Source organism: Phocoena phocoena, chromosome 13, assembly GCF_963924675.1.
Source record: "Phocoena phocoena chromosome 13, mPhoPho1.1, whole genome shotgun sequence".
NCBI classification, from domain to species: Eukaryota; Metazoa; Chordata; class Mammalia; order Artiodactyla; family Phocoenidae; genus Phocoena; species Phocoena phocoena.
This window is the reverse complement of record NC_089231.1, coordinates 70,661,490-70,684,600: the sequence shown is the minus strand read 5'-3', so window position 1 is coordinate 70,684,600 and position 23,111 is coordinate 70,661,490. Positions and strand designations below refer to the sequence as shown.

Below are 23,111 nucleotides of genomic sequence, written 5' to 3'. Positions count from 1 at the left end.
TTTGTGTTTTTAAGAGCATAAAATATATATATATATTCAAAAGGAAGCCATTCGTATTTAATAGCAGTTGTCAAAATATTGTTTTCATCTATGATATCATAATCTATGTGCTTCTTTATTAACACATTAAATAATATTTCTCAGTGGCTCTGATAATTACTGTAATTTCAAAGGAGCATAAGAAATATGTCAAGATACTCATTTTGATATGAAAATATCTATGATTTCTCTTGGTGACAAAGTCACATGTTCTGTGACTATGTTACAGATTGTTGCCTACATTTGTGATTGAACCATTGTTAAGTGAAAGGTTAATGAAGGACGCCAAGCCCCCTTTTCCCGTTCAAGTTCATGTCTCCTGAGTCTGACACACAAATCCCATGAGAGTCCGTGGGTTTCTGGGAAACAGCCTTTGCTACTGGAGTCCTTGTCTCTTTTTTCTTCTTCTCCACTGTTTCTTTCTTTCCTTTTTTGTCTGTTTCTAGTCTCCTCTCTTTTGTTTTCTGTTCACCTTTCTCCTCTCTTCTCCTCCCTCTTTTCTTGCTTCCTTCATATCTTTCTTTCCTCCCCTCCCTCTCTTCATTCCCACCCCCATTCTCTCTTCCTTCTCTCTCTCATTTCAATGTCATCCCATTTTCCCCACCTCCTGGGCGTTTCCCAAGATCTCCGGTTACTTCCCTTACCAAGAGCTCCCCCTGGATACTTGCCAAGTATAAGATGGGGAAGGGGCTGCCCTTAGCCACACCTTGGGAGGTCGAAAGCCATCCACATTTATGTCACATTGACTAAATGTCTGGAAAAACAATTCATTTAAAAATTTCCCCTTGGATGTTTCTGAAACAGATGGGTGACTGTATACAGGAGTGTCCGTTTCCTCACACCTTCTCAATATGCAGACTACCGTCTGTTGTCTTTGTTAATTAAAAAATGGAAAAAAATAGCTCATTGAGCCATGAGCTTGAATTTAGGCCTCCTCATGGGAAGTGGGAATGCAGATATCCGAGGCTGCAGGAGGGGTCAGACCATAGTCTAGTGGTGGAGCTAGGACAGATTCAGCACCCTCTTATGAAAATGAAACTCCAGGAGCTCAACGTGGTCACGTACACCCTTCTACCACCCCATCCAGTGAGCTCTGTGCACCAGATATTGGGCTAAGGAGGCTCCTCTTTGGCATTTCACATGTAATCCTTACCGCCACCTGTGAAACAGGGACGATCACAGAGAGGAGAGTGAAGTTCAGGGCAGTGTGTCAGTTTCTCAAGGTCACACGGTTTCTGAGTGATGGAGTAAGAGAATGTAAACTCACATCCATCGCCCTCAGAGCCCAAGCCCTTACCTCCCAGGACAGTTGTTTCCAAGCTTTCATATCTTGGGCATTTCCTGAAGAACTGGTTATTCTAACTCTGGTCCAAGAGCCTGCATTTTTATCAGACACCTGAGCTGTTCGTGCAGGTGAGACTAACCTACCTCAAGGAGAAGGCCGTTCTGTCTCCAGGGAGAGATGGGAACACATTTGTCGCCCCAGACCTGCTGTCTCTGCTTAGGCAGGGTGGGGAGCTTTGAGCCTAGAAAAGAGCGCTCATCTGGCAGTCTCAGCACCACGTGATCAAGTCGAGTCACGAAAATACCCTCCTCCAGCACTCCAGGGGCCCCAGGGGCCTCGTCTTTTCTCCTCAGCAAAAATTGACTCCCAGGATGTGGGTCATGTTCTTTGTCTCCCCCTCTGAGAGATGACTGTCTGCCCCTGCATTTCTTCCCAGCCTTCATGCTGAGCTGCAATTTTCCCCGCCGGCCTGACTACGGGGATGTCATGGTGATGGACCTGCACTCAGGTGGGGTGGCCCACTTCCACTGCCACCTGGGTTACGAGCTCCAGGGTGCCAAGACGCTGACGTGCATCAATGCCTCCAAGCCCCACTGGAGCAGCCAGGAACCCATCTGCTCAGGTACATGCCAGCCTCAGCCAGACCAAACACGGATGGTCCACTTAAGAGGGGAGAGACCAGCCCCCAGGGTATTAACATTGACCTTAGGGAAGAGATTCCTCCAAATACAGATGGCTGCTGCCATTTAAAGTTTTGTTATATGATAAAATTGACCATTAGTGACACTTAGTCCATTCGCAATCTTGTGCAACCATCACCACTACCTTTATCACCCCCAGAAGGACACCCTGGACCCAGTAGCAGTCACTCCCCATTTGTCCCTGTCCCCAGCCCCTGGCAACCACCAGTATGCTTTCTGTCTCTATAGATTTGCCTATTCTGGACATTTCGATAACATGGGATCGTACAATATGTAACCTTTTGTATCCGGCTTCTTTCACTTAGCATAGTGTTTTCAGGGTTCATCCATGTTGTAACGTCTGTCAGAATTTCATTCCTTTTGATGACTGAATAATATTCCATGATGTGGATAGGCCACATTTCATCTGTTCATTCGTTGGTGGACATTTGAATTGCTTCCACTTTGGGGGTATTAGGAATAATGTTGCTGTAAATGTCTGTATGCAGGTTTTTATGTTTTCATTTCTCTGGGGTATATACCCCAAAGTGGAATTGCTGAGTTATATGCTAATACCACGTTTAACTTTTGAAGGAACCATCAAACTGTTTTCCACAACGGCTGCACGGTTTTACTTTCCCACCAGCCATGTATGAAAGTACCAGTTTCTCCACATCCTCGCCAGCACTTATTTTCGATGTCTTCTTTTTATTATTATAGCCGTATAATAATATGGGTGTGAAGGTATCTTACTGTGATTTTGATTTGCATTTTCCTAATGGCTAATGACATTAGTATCTTTTCATATGCTTGTTGGCCATTTGTGTATCTTCTAGGAGAAATGTCTATCCAAGTCCTTTGCCCATTTTTAAAATTTGGTGGTTTGTCTTTTTCTTGAGTTGTAGGAGTTCTTTATATATTCTGGATACTAGACCCTTACCAGATATATGATCTGAAAATATTTTCTCCCACTCTGTGGGTTGTCTTTCACTTCTTGATAGTGTCCTTAATTTTGACAAAGTCTAATTTGTGTAATTTTTGTTTGTTGATTGTGCCTTGGATATGACAGCTGCCATATTTTGAGCCCAGTCCATATGCCAGGGCTCTGATAAATCCTCACAGCAATCCTACATGGTGGGAACAATATCCCCATTTTACAGATGAGGAAACTGAGGCTCATGGAGGTGAAGTTTCTCCCTCAAAGTCACCAGATAGAAATTGAACTGAGTCCAGAACCCTTCTCTCCTGAGCTCTTTTCCTTACACCTTCACTGTTCAAAGTGCAATCTGCAGACCAGTGAGTTTATTAGAAATACACAATTCGAAGCCCCATACAAAACCAAGCGAATCAAAATCTACATTTAAAGTGCTCCTTTTGTGGTTCATGTGCACATTATAGATTGAGAAGCACTCTGTGCCACACTCTGTCTGCCCCAGTGGCCATAACCTTGACCGTCCTCAGTTATCAAGAGAGCAAATCTCTATTGATTCTCAAGAGTCCTGACCGTGGCCAGGAAAGTGTAGGCTGCCCACATTAACTGAGCACCTACCTTCTCTGTGCCAGGCCATGAGTCATGTACAAGGAGAATACTGGGGATAAGAAAACATCACTCCTGCCCTCCAGGCATTCATATAGTCAGTAGAATTCAAAATGCAAATGAGAGCTGATGATAAATTCTCAGATTTAATTGTTGCAGTATCGTTCCCCCAAGGCCCTTCAGAATTTTTCTTTTTTTTTTTTTAACAAAGAAAAGAAATTCAAACCATAGGGCAGTTGGTCTCCATGCCTCCCTCATGTTAATTTTTATCTATGTATGAAATCAGAGAGGAATTAAGCCTCAATTTGTGCTAAGAAAGACGGATGGGGAGCCGCGGCTGGCAAATTGAAACCAGTCATCAGTTGGCTTAATAAGGCAAGGAATGGGAGCAGAGAGGCCGCAAATGAGTGGCAGCTCGGGGAGGACAGATGGCCGACGCCCCCCACCAGGGACAGTGTCCATCTCCTCAGCTCCTGAACTATGGGGCAGTAATGCTGGCTACATTTTGAGCACCTACTCTGTGCCAGGGACAGCGCCAAGCCCTCTACATGCAGTGTTGCACTGACTTAACCACCACAGTCCCATAAAGAGGGTGGAATTAGTATTAACATTTTACAGTGACCTAGAGGTTCACAGATCTTCAGTGGCTCGTCCTAGATCCACAGCAGATAAGTGGCGCTGGCCAGATTTGAACCTTCACTTTTGGATGGGGATTCAGGAGAGGTAGCTGAAGAGCCTGCGTTCCAGTGCTCTGTCCGTGGTCCTGAAATAACTACTGTACAAGACTTCTTGGTAGTGTTTTTGCTGTAGATCACAGCAGAGTCCAGAGCAGAGAAGGGAGCTATCTGCCTTTCTCATCAGTGCACGTCCTTATTAGTCATGCAGTCATTCAGCAAACATTTAATGAAAACCAAATATCTCCTAAAAATAAGTCTACCTCCCCACATTTGTATAACTCTTTCTAGTTCACAAATCACTTTTTAATATTTATTAAAATTTTATGATAAAAGTAATACATGGCTCTGGTAAAAAAAAAAAATTCCAAGAAAGTGTTGAAGACTGTAGCAAATCACTTTTACATTCCTGGTCTCTGTTGATCCTTGCATATAGCTCATTGAAATAGATATAGCGGACCATTTTCTAGCTTCTTTTTTCCCACTTAAAATATAATGAATATTGTTCTATATTCTCAAGTTCTTTGAGAACATGGTTCTTCAAAACTATATGAATGACACGCATTTATTTCACCAAGCATCTGTACACAGACATTCATGTTCCTTCTGTTTTTTGCTCTTAGAGGCAATCTGGCAGTGAACTTCCTCATTCATATATTTTTGTGAAACTCTCTAAATCTTTTCTTAAGGTAAATTCCCAGAACCTTAATTACTAGGTCAAAGTGTTTGAACATATTTTCCAGCGTTTTCATCAGATTGCCCTCCTGAAAGGCCACAGCAGCTTGCATTCTAACCACTCCTGAATGAGAGTGACCATTTCCCATCACTGGAGATAGCTTTCCAGTTTATTGCTGCTTTTTATCTCGACCAATTAGGTGGATAAAGATAGAATACAGTTTAGATTTGCATTTCCTTTATTACCAGTGAGGCTGTATTTTTTTAGTGCTTACTAAGTAATAAAAGTATATTTCTTCTTTTGAGAACTGCCTATTTATGTCCTTCTTAATTACCATTTTGTAATTAGGAATCAGGGCACAGCCAGCACATGGAAGAATCCTTAAATCACAGCCATTCATTCCCCACCATGGAACGCACATGGCAATGGTTCTAATCATGGAATTAGACCTCCTGTCTAACAGGATGAACCTGTCTCAGGAGGATGGGACTTTTCCCATGGTTTCTCTCTTCCCCAGCCTATTTCCTCCCATGAAGGGGTGGGGAGTGGGGAAGGATGAAACCCTCACTTCCTCTCTCTCTCTGTCTCTCTCTGCAATCCTCTCACTGCCCACCCACCCCTACTCTCCGACCCCAGCCCCTTGTGGAGGGGCGGTGCACAACGCCACCATCGGCCGCGTCCTGTCCCCAAGTCACTCTGGAAATACCAATGGGAGCCAGTTCTGTGTGTGGACAATTGAAGCTCCAGAGGGCCAGAAGCTGCACCTGCACTTTGAAAAGCTGTCACTGCATGAGAAGGACAGGTAACACTCTGAGGGCCCCCAGCCAGCCTCGTTCCTTCCCAGAGTGTTAGAACGCGGCTTGGGATTTGGAGTCTTGAAAGGACTAAAATGCTGCCTCATGGACGTCAAGAAAGGAAGAGCTGGGGAGGGTGGCAAGGTTATTAGAGACTATCATCTTCGATCTCTTCCTTTTACACATAAGGAAACTAGGACATACAGAGGGGAAGGGACTTACCCTAGTCACACAACAGGGTAGGGGGAGAGACAAGAAGGGAATCCAGTTCCCCGACCTCGAACTGCCTCATGCCTTTTTGCAGTTGAACAAGGAGGGAGTGTTTACTGAGCATCAGCTCTGTGCCCAATCATGTATTAGCCTCCATGGAGAACAGGAGAGAAGTAGGAAACATTGGTTCCTGGCAGTTGAGATGGAAAAACCAGACTTATGTACAAGAAGGAACTAGAGAAGATACAAGACAACATCTAAGCAAGAGTATGTCTGTAGATGCTAAGTTATATGCACAGAATCCAGAATCTGAAAACTCTGAGAACTTATTCTAGAATATTCTGGAATGTTGTAGAAAATTAGGGTCTTAGCTGCTTAGACTTGCTATCTTAGGTTGAGTTTCCTTGGAAACAGACAGAGTGACAAAGATGTGAGAGAAAGTGGTTTGTTTGGGAGCTGATCTTAGCACCAGGAAAATGAGCAGAGAAGGAAAGGGAGTAGATACAGTATGTATTAGTAGGCAGATGACTGCAGAGACAACTGGGTCTCTATCTACTGCGGGCCTCCAGGAAGCTGCGTTGAGCAGGGCTCAGAGCGTTCCTATCGGAGGGTGAGGGAGCTGGGTATTTATCCACCCCCACCATCCATGTTGGAGGAGGCGTGCTCCTGGACACACTGACTCCCCAACACTGCCTGCCACCCTTGGAGCTGGCTGATTCTCAGAGACTCTGGAAGCCAGCCGAAAATGGGTAAGCAAAGAGTGCTATGCGGATGTGGGTAGGGCACTGACAGAGTGTCAGCACCTTAGAATTCTGGAATTGTCCGATGTTGATCTTAGAATTATATAGTGTCCTGGCTTCTTTGAAGCTTCAAATCTAGACCATTAACCTCTAGGAAAGGATTCTGAGAGAAAATACCAGAAAACTGAATAAGTTACCCAACTCTGGAGTCTACTTCCTTCCAAGTCATCCAGCTTTATCCTGAACAACTCCATATCAATAAATCACTGCTTTAAAGTACAAGGTGTGGGGCTTCCCTGGTGGCACAGTGGCTAAGAATCCACCTGCCAGTGCAGGGGACATGGGGTCAAGCCCTGGTCCGGGAATATCCCACATGCCGCAGAGCAACTAAGCACGTGCACCCCAACTGCTGAGCCTGCGCTCTAGAGCCCGCGAGCCACAACTGCTGAGCCCATGCGCTGCAACTACTGAAGCCCGCACACCTAGAGACTGTGCTCTGCAACAAGAGAAGCCACCATAATGAGAAGCCCACTCACCACAACAAAGAGTAGGCCCCGCTCATCACAACTAGAGAAAGCCCATGCAGCAATGAAGACCCAACACAGCCAAAAATAAATAAATTTATAAAAAAAAGAAATTCTCTTCCACCTGGGAACTCTGGGAGCCAGTGTAGACACACACACTAACTTCCCCATTCCTAGCAGCGAGAGAGCAGAGATCATTGTCCCTCATCTCCCATCAATTGGATGATGGCTGCTCTCAGAGTTTGTTAATTCCCTGACACACTGGCCTGTCACCTGTGCCAGTAGCTGGGGCGCTCCAGAGAAAGCCTGCAGGACAAGGAACACAAGTGCAGAGAAATGGTAAGAGCCTTGAGGAGCAACTAAGCACATGCGCCACAACTACTGAGCCTGCGCTCTAGGACCCACGAGCCACAACTACTGACGCCCACACACCTAGAGCCTGTGCTCCGCAACAAGAGAAGCCACTGCAATGAGAAGCCCGCGCACCACAACGAAGAGTAGCCCCTGCTCACCGCAACTAGAGAAAGCCTGCAAGCAGCAATGAAGACCCTTAATTAATTAATTAAAAAAAAGAAGAAATGGGACCTGATCTAAACCTAATTAATTAAAAAAAAGAAGAAATGGGACCTGATCTAAACCTTGGAAAGAGATTCGATCAGGGAACCCAAAATACAGTGAGTGGGTAGAGTAGCCCAAGCAGAGAGAATAGGAGTGGGGGGTGGGCAAAGATGTAGAGGTAAATGGGGATCATCTTCTGAAGGGCTTTGGGTACCGGGCTGCTTCTATAAGCTATAAATAGCCATGGAAGGATTTTGAGTAGAGGAGAGAAATGAAGAAAGATTTTAAAGATGGCTTACCCCCAAAATGAAGTCTTTCTAAACTCCAGTCCCATAGTATGCAGCACAGAAGGTGGGTTCTCTGGTCAAACATGTTTGGGAGACAATATATACACAGTCTCTGTCTTGGAAGGTGCTAATGCACATTAGCTGGCAAAGGCACTGACAAGTCCTGCAAGGGAAAAAATGTTGAATTTTTATTTAACCTGGCATTTCCCAAACCCATTTGACCATAGACTATGTATAGATTTTTATTCCTATTTTAGACATTCTAGAGAACATAAGTAGAAAATTGCTATTTTGCGAAGATTAATTGACTAGAGATTTTGAGATCCTGATTTGCGAAGATTAATTGACTAGAGATTTTGAGATCCTGAGAGTCTGCTCTAGAGCAAAAGGCACTGGTTCTCTGAAAGAGGAGTCCTGGGGCATGGCCCCCAAGATACAACAAAATCAACAGGGATCAGAAGATTGTGAAGCGGCCTCTCCTCACTCTCGGAATGGCCCTGGGCCTCTACCTCAGGCCCCTCCTCATCCCAGCCACAGTGGACACATGGCACAATGAACAGACTGTGACTCTAACATTTATGCATTTTGGTGACATTAGAAATTCATGTGATAAACCCTTTTTATGGGTCACAGTAAAAAAAAAAAACAAAAAACCCTCAAAGGATTAAAAATGCCTGTTTATGAGTCCAGAAAAATAAGTGATCCAATTTGTGTACTGGTTTCTTCCACATTTTTGCGTAACTTTTTAAAAAATACCAAGGCTAGCAAAGAGCCAAGTGCCAAAGGTTGTATTTTTCTTTTTTAATAAATTTATTTATTTATTTATTGTGGGCTGTGTTGGGTCTTCATTGCTGCATGCGGGCTTTCTCCAGTTGCAGTGAGCTCGGGCTTTCTCTACTCTTCCTTGCGGTGCACAGGCTTCTCATTGTGGTGGCTTCTCTTGTTGTGGAGCACGGGCGCTAGGCACACGAGCTTCAGTAGTTGTGGCACGTGGGCTCAGTAGTTGTGGCTCGCGGGCTCTAGAGCGCAGGCTCAGTAGTTGGGGCACATGGGCTTAGTTGCTCTGCGGCATGTGGGATCTTCCCGGACCAGGGCTCGAACCCGTGTCCTTTGCATTGGCAGGCGGATTCTTAGCCACTGTGCCACCAAGGAAGTCCCCAAAGGGTTTTAATAACAGTAAAAATGAATACCAGCATTTTATCTGATGCCTTTCATTTTTCAGGACACTTTAATCCTGTTGTATTCTCACAGTCCCCCTGTAAGATAGGTAGGAAAGACATTGTGATCCCTCTTTTCATGGTTGTGGATACTGAGGCACAAGATGTGTTGAGACTTCTGTAAGCTCAGTGGGTAGGGAACTGGGGACTAAAAATTGGGACTCCTGACTGCAGGCACGGTGGTCTTAGGAGATAAAACTCAGTGACAGAGTGGAGTAGGGGTCCAATGCTTGGTCGTTTGACTTGCATACCGACTCTGTCCTGCGCACTTTATATCCATGGTCTCTAATCCCCACACTCTGGTGTAGGTGTGCTTGTACCCATTTTACAGATGAAACAGAGGCTCAGTGGGCTGCAGTGTTTTTGTCCAAAGTCACTCAGCTCAGAAGTTAAAGTCGGAACTCTGTCTGATTATATATATATATCAGTGTTTCAGGAATGATATTAGCCCAATCATCCCAGCTTCTCAATTAGTAATAATAATCAGTATCTATTAATTCATCTGGTCATTACATCACACCCAGCACTTTCCTTAAGAGCTCAGAATCTATCCACGAGTCTGGGACAAGCATTGTGCAGAAAGGGAGACAAATTCGAATAGATGGAGCAGAGTGTGCGGGCGAGTATGGGGTGAAATCGGGATGTGAGTCTGGGATTGAGGCCGCGGAGTGGGTGGTCACAGCACACACCTCCCGCTGCTGTGCATCAGAGGCCCGAGAAGACCTCATATTGGCTCTTGTCTCCTTCCCCACTGCCAGGATGATGGTCTACAGTGGGCTGACCAACAAGTCCACTCTTCTCTACGACTCCCTCCAAACCGAGAATGTCCCCTTTGAGGGCCTGCTGAGTGATGGCCACACCATCTGCATCGAATTCACGTCTGACCAGGGGCGGGTAGCCTCAGCCTTCAACATCCGGTTCGAGGGTGAGGGTCCCGGAGGCTGCCCTGTCTCCTAGGGTGGCAGCGTGGGAGCAGGGGAAGCATGGCGGGGCCGGGTCATGGGAGGTAGAAATCTGACCTGCAAAGGATTGGGGAGAAGCCGTAGCTAGAGTGACTCTTGGACTTCCAAAGGCCGCCTCTGCAGGGTTGGGAGAGCAGAGGTTCTTGTTCCCATTTTAGATATGAAAATAATGAGGCCCGAGAAGCCAAGTGAATGGCCTAAGGGCCCTCAGCAGGTCAGTGGGAACTGGAATGTGGGGTCTGGTACCCGTTTGCCTTGGGGCTTCCCTGAACAGCAGGAGGGGCCCCTGCTTCTGAGACACAGCCCTGTGAGCCACCCCTGACTCATTTGAGCGGCTGCCCTCTTTTGTGTCCTGGCCCCAGCCTTTGAGAAAGGCCACTGCTATGAGCCCTACATTCAGAATGGGAACTTCACCACATCTGACCCGACCTATAACATCGGGACCATAGTGGAGTTTACCTGCGACCCCGGCCACTCCCTGGAGCAGGGCCCGGCCATCATTGAGTGTATCAACGTGCGGGACCCATACTGGAACGACACGGAGCCCCTGTGCAGAGGTGAGTGGGTCACAGCCCTCCTCCCAGGGCACCCCAGAGCCCTCCACCCCTTCAGATGAAAGGCCCAGCTTATATACCGATTTTAGGAGTAGAATCCTTTCTGGAGCTCACCCCTCTTTGGGTCAGGTTTGCTGCTGGTCCTTGAGAAAAATCACAAAATGGGTAAAATTGAAAAGTTGCCTCTTCCTCCAGGCATAAGACCCCATCATGCACAGCTTGGTGAGAAGATCGCTGCATGGGTTTCAGCTCCTACCTGTGCTATGCAGACATGTGCAGTGCACAGCCCGCCTAACAGCACATGGCAGCCCTGAGTCTAATTAATGATAATGATAACAGTTGTTAATAGGAGTGCCAAAAACTGTGTTTTTGTGCAGGCACTCTGTGCCTTATCTGATTTAATCCTCACTACAACCCTGTGAGGTGCATATTATTATTGATCCCGTGTACAGATGAGGAAACAAGCTGTGACGTGACATGCTTCAGAACACACTGAGGGTAATAGGCAGAGGTGGGAATGGAACTCAAGTCTCTCTGTTCTCAGAGACCTGTGCCCTGAGCCCCTTTGGACAATGTCAGCTGTGTGGAATCCTCATCTACGGGGACTCCCAGTGCCCTGTCCTCTCCTATTTCTCCATGTTCAAGGACACTGAGCCACCCCGAGCCTGGACCCATGTGGGGAATGTGGAGTAATGAACAGAGCCCCGGCTCCCAGCAGCCGCCACCTGGATGGTGGTTGGCGTGAAATCACAGCCTTGCCGTGGTGAGGGATTGATCCCTGTATTAAATGTGCTGGTTTAACAGAATGGAATTTATTGGTGCTTTGGCCTCTGCCACACTGAGAATTTTCCAAAGCAGTAAACACAGAGTGAAATTTAAAGGGCCAGGCGCCAGGTGCGGCCACATCTCCGCTTCCAGTTCAGAGCCAGGGCGTTCCACAGTAACGTTAAGAATTACTGAACGCTTACCTTGTGCCAGGCGTTGTGCTGTGTTTGACATCCATGAGCTCACTTAAGCCTCAGAATAACCCAGTGAAGTCAGCACTGGTGTTTCTCCCTGCTCTACAGAGGGAGGCATCTGAGGCTCCAGGAACTTATTACATGCCTTGTCACAGAGCCTTTGGTGGCAGAGGCAAGACTCGAACCCAGGTCCATCTGACTAGAATGTACCATCTCTAGTCACTATTCACCCTACTCAAGGGGAGGGCTATTAAGGATGCACTTGAAACTTTGAACTCTGTCGTTCGTCCTGAAAGAACTACAGTCATCCTTCAGTATCCACAGGGCACGGGTTCCGAGGCACACCCCCCCACGCCCCCAATACCAAAATCCGTGGATGTTCAAGCCCGTTATATAAAAGGGCACATCCTCTCATATACTTTAAATCATCTCTAGATTACTTATAATTCCTAATGCTGTGTAAATAGTTGTAAATACAATGTAAATGCTATGGGAATGTCCTAAATGCAATGTTAACGCTATGTGAATAGTTGCCGGTGAGTGGCAAATTCAAGTTTTGCTTTTTGAAACTTTCTGGAATTTTTTTTCAAATATTTATGATCCCCTGTCGGTTGAATCCATGGATGCAGAACCCACAGTACAATGTCCTTGCCGTGGTGAGGGATTGATCCCTGTATTAAATGTGCTGGTTTAACAGAGTGGAATTTATTGGTGCTTTGGCCTCTGCCACACTGAGAATTTTCCAAAGTAGTAAACACAGAGTGAAATTTAAAGGGCCAGGCGCCAAATTTCAGCTAAAGGAGGCAGGTGGCCAGTCCTAATTTAATCGTTCCGCACACGTGTATGGACTGTCTGACTTCATAGACCACACTCTTAACTGTTACACCATATCTGCTTCCTTATGAGTAATGTGTGTGTGTGTGTCTGTGTCTTTACAGCCATGTGTGGTGGGGAGCTCTCTGCCGTGGCCGGGGTGGTGCTGTCCCCAAACTGGCCAGAGCCCTACGTGGAAGGTGAAGATTGTGTCTGGAAGATCCACGTAGGGGAGGAGAAACGGATCTTCTTAGATATCCAATTGTGAGTGTTTATGATGGGTGGACCCCCCAGGCCAGCCAGTTGGGGAAGAAATTGCTCCTGCTTTATTATTTCAACCAATATTAATTAAGCATCTACTGCGTGTCAGGGACTGTGCAAAGAACTGGGGTCCCTATGGTGAGGAAGTGCCAACATCATACACACCCAGAAGGAGTTCCTATCCTCAGGAAAGTCAGTTGTCTAAGGAAACAGGCACTAAGTGAGGAATTGCAGCGATGTAGCTTTGTTAAGCACTGTAAGGAAAGGTGCCTGATGCCATGAGATTCTATAACGGGGATTTGATATAAAGAGGAAGGTCAGAAAAGCCTTCCCTGAGGATCTGACAAAGCTCAGAACTAAAGGATGAATTGGAGTGAATTCATCCAAGAAGGAACAGAGTATGCAGAGGCCCTGTGACAAGAGCAGGCACAGCATTTTCAGAGGACCGAATGGCTAGTATGGTCAGGAGGAGGAGGGAAATATAACATGTACACTCTGTGCCACAGTGGTTGATTTTCCTATCTATCTCTCTCAACTAGACCAGAAGGTCCTTGCAGTCAGGACCTGGTCTGATTTATCTCTGTTTCAGGGTCTAACACAGAGCCTGACACATAGTAGATGCTCAGAAAATGATTGCTGAATGAAGAAATGCTGTCTTGAATGGACTTACCTGGTTGTGTGGCTGTTTCCAATATTCAGTGGGGGTACCTATTAGATGCTCCATCCAGAACTTTCCCTAACTCCCCAGGAATCAGGAGAAGGGGACAGAGACACACAGTGGTGGCTAGAAAAGCAGAAGAAAGGGCTGTCCAGCAGATCCAGAGACATGGCTGGGACAGCAAGGGGATGCCAAGTTTGGAAGAGCCTCTCTGGATGCAGCCTAGGGGTCAGCTCTCCCCTCAAGCCTGAAGTAGAAACCCACTTGTGTGGGAAGCATGACTTGGGTGCTGCTTGGCTTTGCAGAGGAGCCTGGCGAGAGGGAAATTATTTGCAAGATTTTGTGCCAGTACCCTACTGTTTTGATTACTGTAGCTTTGTAGTATAGTCTGAAGTCAGGAATTGTGATCCCTCTAGCTCCATTTTTCTTTCTTAAGATTGTTTTGGCTCTTCAGAGTCTTTTGTGTTTCCACACAAATTTAAGAATTTTTTGTTCAGTTCTGTGAAAAATGCCATTGGTAATTTGATAGGGATTGTATTGAATATGTAATTGCCTTGGGTAGTATAGTCATTTTAACAATATTGATTCTTCCAATCCAAGAACACAGTATATCTTTCCATCTCTGTTTGTGTCATCTTCAATTTCTTTCATCAATGGCTTATAGTTTTCCGACTACAGATATTTTGCCTCATTAGGTAGGTTGATTTCTAGGTATTTTATTCTTTTTGATGCAATGGTAAATGGGATTGTTTCTTTAATTTCTCTTCCTGATATTCTGTTGTTAGTGTCTAGAAATGCAACAGATTTCTGCATACTAATTTCATATCCTGCAACTTTACTGAATTCATTGATGAGCTCTAGTAGTTTTCTGGTGGTAGGAAACCCCATTCTAAAGCTCCTTCCTCCAGGAAGCCTTCCATGGCTCCCCACTGCCCTCATGACAAATATAAATTTATGGTCCCAGTTGATGAGCACCCCGCCACCAGAAGTTGCTGGGCAAACCACCTCAGTCTTCAGCCAGGAGAAGAGGAAATCAACTCCTGATATCCTGGCTTCTGCTGAAGGTCCTCCAGCTCCATGCCCCAAGACATGGTCTGTGGTCCCCTCCCTTCTGCCCAGCTCAGCATCCTCTCCTCACAGCATGCATCCCTTACGGGTGGTTTTGCTTCACCAAGACTGACCCACGTCTCCCCTTGGTGTCAGAGGCCTGAAAGAGGAAACAGGAAAATGGGAATCCTGCTTTCATCCCCTCCAGGCATCAAATATTCAATTAACCTTCATCTCAACATGGGATGGGGTTTTATTTCCACTACAAAGCACACGATGCAGCAGCCCATCCAGGAAACTGGAGCATTTAAGCAGAAATACTTCCCCAAAGCCAGGCCACCACCAGCATTAGCGTCAGAAAAGGAACGCTTGCAGGCGGCACTTTCTTCTGATCATCTTGGCAACTCTAGATGTGAGTGTTGGCTAGGAGGGAGGACCCCTGGGTTCCCTCCTCTGTGCCCTGACAGTGATCCCTGCAGCCCTGGACCTGTCACCCAGGCTCTCTGGGCTTCACACTCCTTCTCTGCAAAGGGACGGGTTGCCTTGAACAGAGAGGATGCAAACGCTGACTCCTGCAAGGTCAGGCAAGTATCATAAAATGGGAATTGGGGCTGTGCGAGATAATGTAGAGCTCGGGGAACTGTGGTGAAGTGGGAACTACATCGCCACCTAACATCATTTAAATTCAAATTTTTAAAAAGTTTATTTTATTAAAGTATAGTTGACTTACAATGTTGTGTTAGTTTCTGGCATACAGCAAAGTGATTCTGTTATGTATACATATATATATACATGTATATGTATATACACATACATGTATATGTATGTACGTGTATGTATGTATGCACATATATATGTTACATATATGTATATATGTATATGCCACCATATATACATTCTTTTCCATATTCTTTTCCGTTATGGTTTATCACAGGATATTGAATATAGTTTCCTGTGCTATACAGTAGGACCTTGTTGTTTATCCATTCTCTCTATATAATAGTTTGCATCTGTTAATCCCAAACTCTCAATCCTTCCCTTCTTCTATCCCCCCTGCCCTTGGCAACCACAAGTCTGTTCTCTATGTCTATGAGTCTGGTTTTGTTTCATAGATAAGTTCATTTGTGTCATATTTTAGATTCCACATATAAGTGATATATGGTATTTGTCTTTCTCTTTCTGACTTACTTCACTCAGTATGAAAATCTCTAGGTCCATCCATGTTGCTGCAAATGGCATTATTTCATTCTTTTTTATGGCTGAGTAGTATACACTGTGTGTGTGTGTGTACATGTACACCACATCTTCTTTATCCATTCATCTGTTGATAGATATTTAGGTTGCTTCCATGTCTTGGCTATTATGAATAGTGTGGCTATGAACATAGGGGTGCACATATCTTTTCGAATTAGAGTTTTGTCTGGATATATGCCCAGGAGTAGGATTGCTGGATCATATGGCAACTCTATTTTTAGTGTTTTTGAGGAACCTCCATACTGTTCTCCATAGTGGCTGCACCAATTTACACTCCCACCAATAGTGTAGGAGGGTTCCCTTTTCTCCACATCCTCTCCAGCGTTTGTTATTTGTAGATTTTTTAATGATGGCCATTCTGACCGGTGTGAGGTGGTAACTCATTGTAGTTTTTTTTTAGTTTCTTTTTTGGCTGCATTGGGTCTTTGTTGCTGCGCGAGGGCTTTCTCTAGTTGCGGTGAGCGGGGGCTACTCTGTTGCTGCGCGCAGGCTTCTTGTTGTGGTGGCTTCTCTTGCTGTGGAGCACGGGCTCTAGGTGCGCGGGCTTCAGTAGTCATGGCACGTGGGCTCCGTAGCTGTGCTCATGGGCTCTAGAGCGCAGGCTCAGTAGTTGTGGCGCACAGGCTTAGTTGCTCCACGACATGTGGGATCTTCCCCGACCAGGGCTTGAACCCATGTCCCCTGTATTGGAAGGCAGATTGTTAACCACTGCATCATCAGGGAAGTCCCTCATTGTAGTTTTGATTTGCGTTTCTCTAACATAAATTCAATTTGTTAAAATAATGCCCCCTCCCCTCCAAAAAGTATCTGCGGTCAGATTCAGACTTGAGGGACCACAAGTCTAGATCCTTTCTCATGGAGGTGATAAAGCCATTTTCGTCATTGAGCACTCACTGTTTGCAAGGTTCTTTCCAAATGTTAATTAATTTACTCCTCAAAGTTCTCCTAGAAGGAAGATGCAACTCTTATATTCAATTTATTTCCACCTGCCTTCTTACCTCTTACTTGGATGTCTAAGAGGCATCTCCAACGACGTGTCCCCAAACTTAAACCCTTGATTCTCTTTCTCCAAACCTATTTCGCCTCATCTTCCCATCTCAGAAAGGAGTCACCCATCCTGCCTGCTGCTCAGACCCAAAAGATGCGGAGTTATTCTAGAGCAGGAGGACACTGGTCAGCATTCCACAACGGCTTTTCTTGACAAGTGGGGTGGGGAGCAACTTCCTGATTTGCAACATTTGCCAATTTCCATGGTGTAAATACTCCCACTGTGGCCAATATTAAGCAACCAACACAAAGCCAACAGGGTCACCAAATGCCTGGACATTTAACAGTCAGCCCATATGGCCCAGTAGGAGCCACCGGCTCCAGCACACTCCCTGTGAACAGGATTCTTCCCTTTCTCCTACACCTGTACCCAGGGCCTCAGTACATCCCGTTGATTCTACTCAAGACTTAAATCTGCCTGGAGTTGAAGCATCTCTGACACCCCCACTGCCACCATCACTGTGGTCTAAGCCCCCGCTGTCTCGTCCTCAGTTGTCTCCCTGCTCCTGCTTTTGTCCCATTGGGGGCTGTTTCTAACCCAGCACCCTCCCTGGGTGATCACATCATGCTCTGCCTCAAACCCTGCAATAGCTCCTCATTCTATTCAGAGTAAAAGCTGAAGTTCTTACAAAAGCCCTATGTGATCTGACCCTGGTTACGGCTCCTGCTTCACTTTTTTCCACTCTCCTCCTTGGTCTCTCCTTTTGGCCGCACTGGCCTCCTTGCTGTTCTGTAAACATCCCTCAGGGCCTTTGCACTGGCTGTCTCCTACCACCCCACCCCACCCCGCCCTGGAATGCTCTGCCCTGAATATCCATATAGCTCACTCCCTAGCTTCCTGCAGGTCTCTGCTCCCATATTGCCTCCTCTGAGATGTCCCTCAACACCCTTATCTAAATTAGCAGGGGGCTTCCCTGGTGGCGCAGTGGTTAAGAATCCGCCTGCCAATGCAGGGGACACAGGTTCGAGCCCTGGGCCGGGAAGATCCCACATGCCGCGGAGCAACTAAGCCCATGTGCCACAATTACTGAGCCTGCGCTCTAGAGCCCGTGAGCCACAACTACTGAAGCCCGCGCACCCAGAGCCCGTGCTCTGTGACAAGAGAAGCCACTGCAATGAGAAGCCTGCGCACCGCAACGAAGAGGAGCCCCCACAAGCCGGCAAGTAGCAACGAAGACCCAATGCAGCCAAATAAATAAATTAGCAGGACCTGGAGAAAAAGCTTTCCTGAGAAAGCAGCTTTTCTAAGTGGGCGGTTCTCAACCAGGGGTGATTTTGCACCACCCCCTGCCCCGGGACACTTAGCAATGTCTGGAGGCGTTTCTGGTGGTCATAATTGGTATGTGTTGGGAGGGGGGAGATGCTACTGGCATCTAGTGGGGAGAGTCCAGGAATGCTACTAAACATCCTGCAATGCACAGGGCTGCCCCCACCGAAGAATTAGCGGACCCCAAATGTCAATAGTGCTAAAGCAGAAAAACCCTGATCTATGCTGAACTGAGACCAAAGGACAGATAGAAGATGAGCAAAGATGGAGGGAACAGTGTTCCAGCCAAAAGGAACAGCATGTGCTAAGGTCCAGAAGCAGGAAAGCGTGACTCTCTCGTTACTTGTCTGTAATATGGAATATATGCTGAGCGTTTAATACATCCCAGGCGCCTTCACAGCAAGCACATGCAGTGGGTCCTCGTATTTTCTCCATCTTACAGAGGAGTAAACTGACGCTTATAGAGTAGAACAGTGACTATGATCACACGGCTGGGATTCCAGCTCTGCTTGCCCTGTCTCCAGGGTCTGTGTTCTTCACCAGCTCATGAGAGGAGCTAGAGGAAGCCCTGTGTGTCTGGAGCTCAGAGATATAGGAGGCGTGGCATCAACAAGGAAGCAGTAGGATCAGGCAGGGCCTTGAAAGCCACATGAGGAAGTCTGGACTTGCCCAAACTCGGCAGCAGGGGAAGGGGTTTAGGAGCTCGCAGGGTTAAGCCTTTGCAGAAGGGAGCTGAACGCTTGGGTCCCAGTCCGAGGCTCCCCGGCAAATCCTGGCTCACGCTTGGCAGAGCGGCATCTGGACCCGGCACCCCCTTCCTCCCACTGAGGGAGTGAAAATAGCGTCTCACCAGCGAAGAATGCACGAGGCCCAGGAGCTGCTGGGTTTAATTTATCTTGCTCGGTTTCCGCTGACAGTTTTAGTAAACCGATTTGGGTTTGATAGTAAAAATAATTCCATCCTCGGGGCCCCTCACGTGGCCTAAGTGTTTGCAGTTGTTATTTATCACATCGGCGAAGGGGAAGGAGTTTGCACTGCTGACCGAGCTGGGTAGGTGGCCCATAGTAGGTGCTGGAATGTTTGCTGAGTCATGAGGATGTCAGCCGAACGTACCAGGTGAGAGGGGACTTTTCTCCCCCTCATCCACTGGGCAGGTCTGTGGTACTGTGGGTGTTAGGATAACGGTTCTAATTAGCCATCATTTATGAAAGACCTACTGTGTTCCAGGCCCTGAGCTGCATCGTTTATACCATGAGCAACAATGAACGTGAACATTATTACACAGAGATAATAATTACATAAATTAGCGCTAATGTGAGTAGAGATAATTACAGAGGGGTAATTACCCAAATTTAGAGATAATGTATGCAAAGCACATCACGTGGGGTCTGGCACCTAGTTGGCACTTCGTAAATGAAGACTGCAATTGCCAGGAATCCTCATGAGACAGCTGTTATCATCACCGCTTTATGGTTTTGGAAATGACAGCACAGAAAGGTGAATCGGCTTCCTCAGGTCACACAGCTAATGAAGGACAGAGCCAGGGTTTGTGCACACACTGTAGCGTCTACTTTCATTGACTTGAACAGCCTTTGGGGGCACCAGCTATATGTCTCAGTGATGAAGCAGGAAGGCTCCCAGGCCTCCAGCAACTCAAAGGTCAGGAAGGGAAGTAGGGCCATGAACAAGATACAGGCAAAGTGCTGTGGCTGGAGGAGTGGGGTCAGGGGGGCGGGCAGTATGGGGCACTGGATTTATCTCTGCGCATTGTGGAAATGTCACAGAGAGGGTGACGTCCAAGCAGGATTCTGAAGAGTGTCAGTTGGTCAAACTGTAATGGGGGAATGGCATTCCCCGAGGGGCCCTTGTGAGCAAAGGACCCAAGCAGTGTTATAGTGACCAATAAGCACCCAGTGGATGCCCTGAATTGCAGAATTAATTAGAACCCTCTGCCTTGTATTGTCAGTATTACAGATAAGAAGGGGTGGGTGCATAAGGTGAGTCAGGAGCCCCCAGGCTAAACCTTCTTCCCACCCCAAATGCCTAGTCCCTAACCCATCACGTACCTCCCAGCTCCATCAGGGGTCTGCTGCTTACCCTAAAATGCAACCGAGCATGAATCTTTTACATCCTTAAGCATTTCTTAAATCTCTCTTCTCTCTTGCTTTTGCTCTCTCAAAGTGTAAAACATAGAAAGGAGAATAAAAGAACTAAAGAATGGTTGGAGAAGACATTCTAGAATGGAAGAGCTGGGAGGTGCCCAGAGAGGGGAGGTAACTTGCCCAGCATCGCACAGCAAGTCAGAGTTAGAACCTGAAAGATAGCCTGAGTGTGGCCACAAGAGCCGAGCCCAGGGGCCAGCCTTGAAGATGCCACATGCCAGAGGAGACACGAAGGTTCTAGAGTCAAAAAAAGAATTGCCTTTAAAGCCTGCCTGTACTTCTTACTGGCTCTGCGGCCTCAGGCAGATGACTGAAGGTGGTGATCCCTGCCTCACAATGGGATGTTTTGTTCACTTTATCCCCAGGGCCTGGCATACAGTAAGTGCTTAATAAATATTTGTTGAATGAAAGAGAGAGAGAGATGGTGAGTGTGTATGTTAATTAAACAATATGTAAAGTTCTTAGTAAGGTTTCTGGCATAAAATAGGCAAATAACCATCCTTACTATATGCCAGATTTTTGGTTAAACATTTGGCAGGAATTATTACATGAATGATAACGGCAGTTATCATCAGCATCAAAATCATTGTCTAAATTCATTGAGCGCTTACTGTTTGCCAGTCACTAAGTGCTTTCCCCATGTAAAGTCATTTAACTCTTCATCAAGAAACCTATGTGATAACATTATGATTACCCCCATTTTACAGATGGGAAAACTGAGGCTCAGAGAGGTGAAGTCACTTGCTCAAGGTCACACAGCTAGAAAGAGGCCAAGTCAGGATTTGAACACAGGTCTCTGAGGCCAAAGCCGGTGTTAAAACCAGCCAATAAATGGTAATGAGGTGCTCCACAAGGGAGAAATCCCTTGCCCCATCTTACAGAAAAAGAAATTGAGGCTCAGAGAGGTGCCCTTCTCCCATTTCCTGGACACCTACATATGTTTCTGGAAGAACAAAATTTCAGCCAAGCTCCAGCTTGCCTTTCTTAGCTCCACTGTGGGGCACAGCCCCAAATATCTCCCTGTTTATGGGCCCCAGCACAGTCCTCCAACCAGGAAATAAAAGAACCTAATGACAAACCCCAGTAACCATATGATTGATAGCTGTGGAATATTTCTTTCTCTTCAGCTGCTGCCAGCCTATTCTGTGCTAAGTTAATTCCAAGCCCTAAAAATTAAGTGCCTGTCCGGAGGCACTTCCATCCATCAAACAGAGATATAGCTGCTTTGGGTGGAAAGAACTCAGCTCAAGAGCCAGACAAGAAGGGAGAGTCAAGACTTGAGGGCAGCCCCCCAGCAGCACAGATATCCAGACACCAACAGAAAACATGGGAGAAATGGCCACAATAGAAATGAAAGCTTTCCAATCTATTAGTGGAGGGAGAAGGGATTTCCCCAGAGCCAAACATTCTAGGGAATCTGAGAGCCATTCTAGGGAATCTGAGAAGGAACGGCACAGTTCATAGAGCCCAAATTCCATCCTGTTGCAGATGAGGAAACTGTGACCCAGAGATGGGAAAAGACTGTCCCAAGACCATTCTATCAGTCAGCTGTGGCCGTGTAACAAACTACCCCAAGCTCAGTTGTATTATTTCTCATGAGTCTACAGATCAGCAAGGTGGTTATTCTGGTCTGAGGTGGCTCACTCCTGTGTCTTTGGGCAGCTGTGGGTTAGGTAGGTGGCTCCGTGAATCGTGGCTGGCCTTTCTTACATGTTTCTTACTGGCTGTCAGACAGTCTAAGCAGCCCTAGCCTGGGATGGCTCACCTCTGCTCCACGTGTCTCTCACTCTCCAACAGTTAGCTCGGGCTCCTTCCTGTGGCGACTGGCCAGGGTTCCACAACCATGAGCAGAAGCATTGAAGGCCTCTTGAGTGAGCCTAGACTAGGAATTTTCTCAGCATCATCTGCCGTATCCTATGGCGAGTCACAACGCAAGGGCCAGACCAGATTCAAGGGGAGGAGAAACAGGCTCCACTTCTTGGTGGCAGATGCTTGGAAGCCTCCCTGCAAAGGGTATGGACACAGAGGGGCAGAGCTTTGAAATCATTTTCACACTCAAGCTACCTCAGCCAAAGAGGAATAAGGGTTAGAACTCGGGTCTCCTGGTCCTAGTCCAAAGCTCCAAATGACATTCCTGTGCACAACTGACCCTAGGAGATGGCCATCATTATCCCCATTTTACTGATGAGGAAACCAAGGCTCAGAGAAGTGAAGTAACTTGCCTGCAATCCCACAGCTAGGAAATGAAGGAGACAAGATTTCTACCCAGAGCTTGGTGCCTGGCATAAAGAAAGCCCGGAAAATGTTTCTTTCTCTACCTGATGCTTCCTACTTGTAGGAGGCACTCTGGAAAGATCCTGAGTTTTTTTCAGGAAGAGGAAAAGGCTTTTTTTTGCCAGTGGTGGGAAGTCTGGAGTTCAGGTCCTAACTCTTCTACTTATTGGCTGTATGACCTTGGATAAGTCACTTTACTTCTCTGAGCTTCAGTTTCCTATCTTTAAAAGGAGGATAATACTGTGGTACCCACCTCTTAGAGTTCTTGAGAAGGTAAAACTCTTGGCAAGGGCCTGATACCGTGCGCACACTCAGTACTTTAATTGGCAGCTCTGATGATGAGGGTGATTAATTCCTTCCATGACGTGTGAACAAATTGAGTTCCATTATACAACTACACAGACACACAGACACACACACACACACACACACACACAGACACACACACACACACACACACACACACACACACACACACGTTGCCCCTGACCATGGGGTTTTGGTTTGACACTGAGGGATGAAGTGGCTTCATCCTAAGGCACTCTTCAGGCACCCTACCTGATTGAACACGCTCCCCTTTCCCAATTTGCAAGGGATTGTTGTGGTCAGTGGTAACTTGGAAACACAAGCTC

The 23,111-nt window shown here is 46.5% G+C and overlaps 1 protein-coding gene across 1 annotated transcript in view; it reads left to right on the top strand.

The window, feature by feature from the left end:
- The window catches only part of SEZ6L (seizure related 6 homolog like), a 78,334-nt gene that overhangs the window by 5,510 nt on the left and 49,713 nt on the right, over window positions 1–23,111 (top strand). Inside the window, exons 5-9 of the mRNA XM_065889513.1 lie at window positions 1,761–1,946; window positions 5,528–5,693; window positions 9,980–10,146; window positions 10,546–10,740; window positions 12,635–12,773. Of these exons, the coding sequence (XP_065745585.1) occupies window positions 1,761–1,946; window positions 5,528–5,693; window positions 9,980–10,146; window positions 10,546–10,740; window positions 12,635–12,773 (853 nt within the window). The remainder of the gene's footprint in view (window positions 1–1,760; window positions 1,947–5,527; window positions 5,694–9,979; window positions 10,147–10,545; window positions 10,741–12,634; window positions 12,774–23,111) is intronic.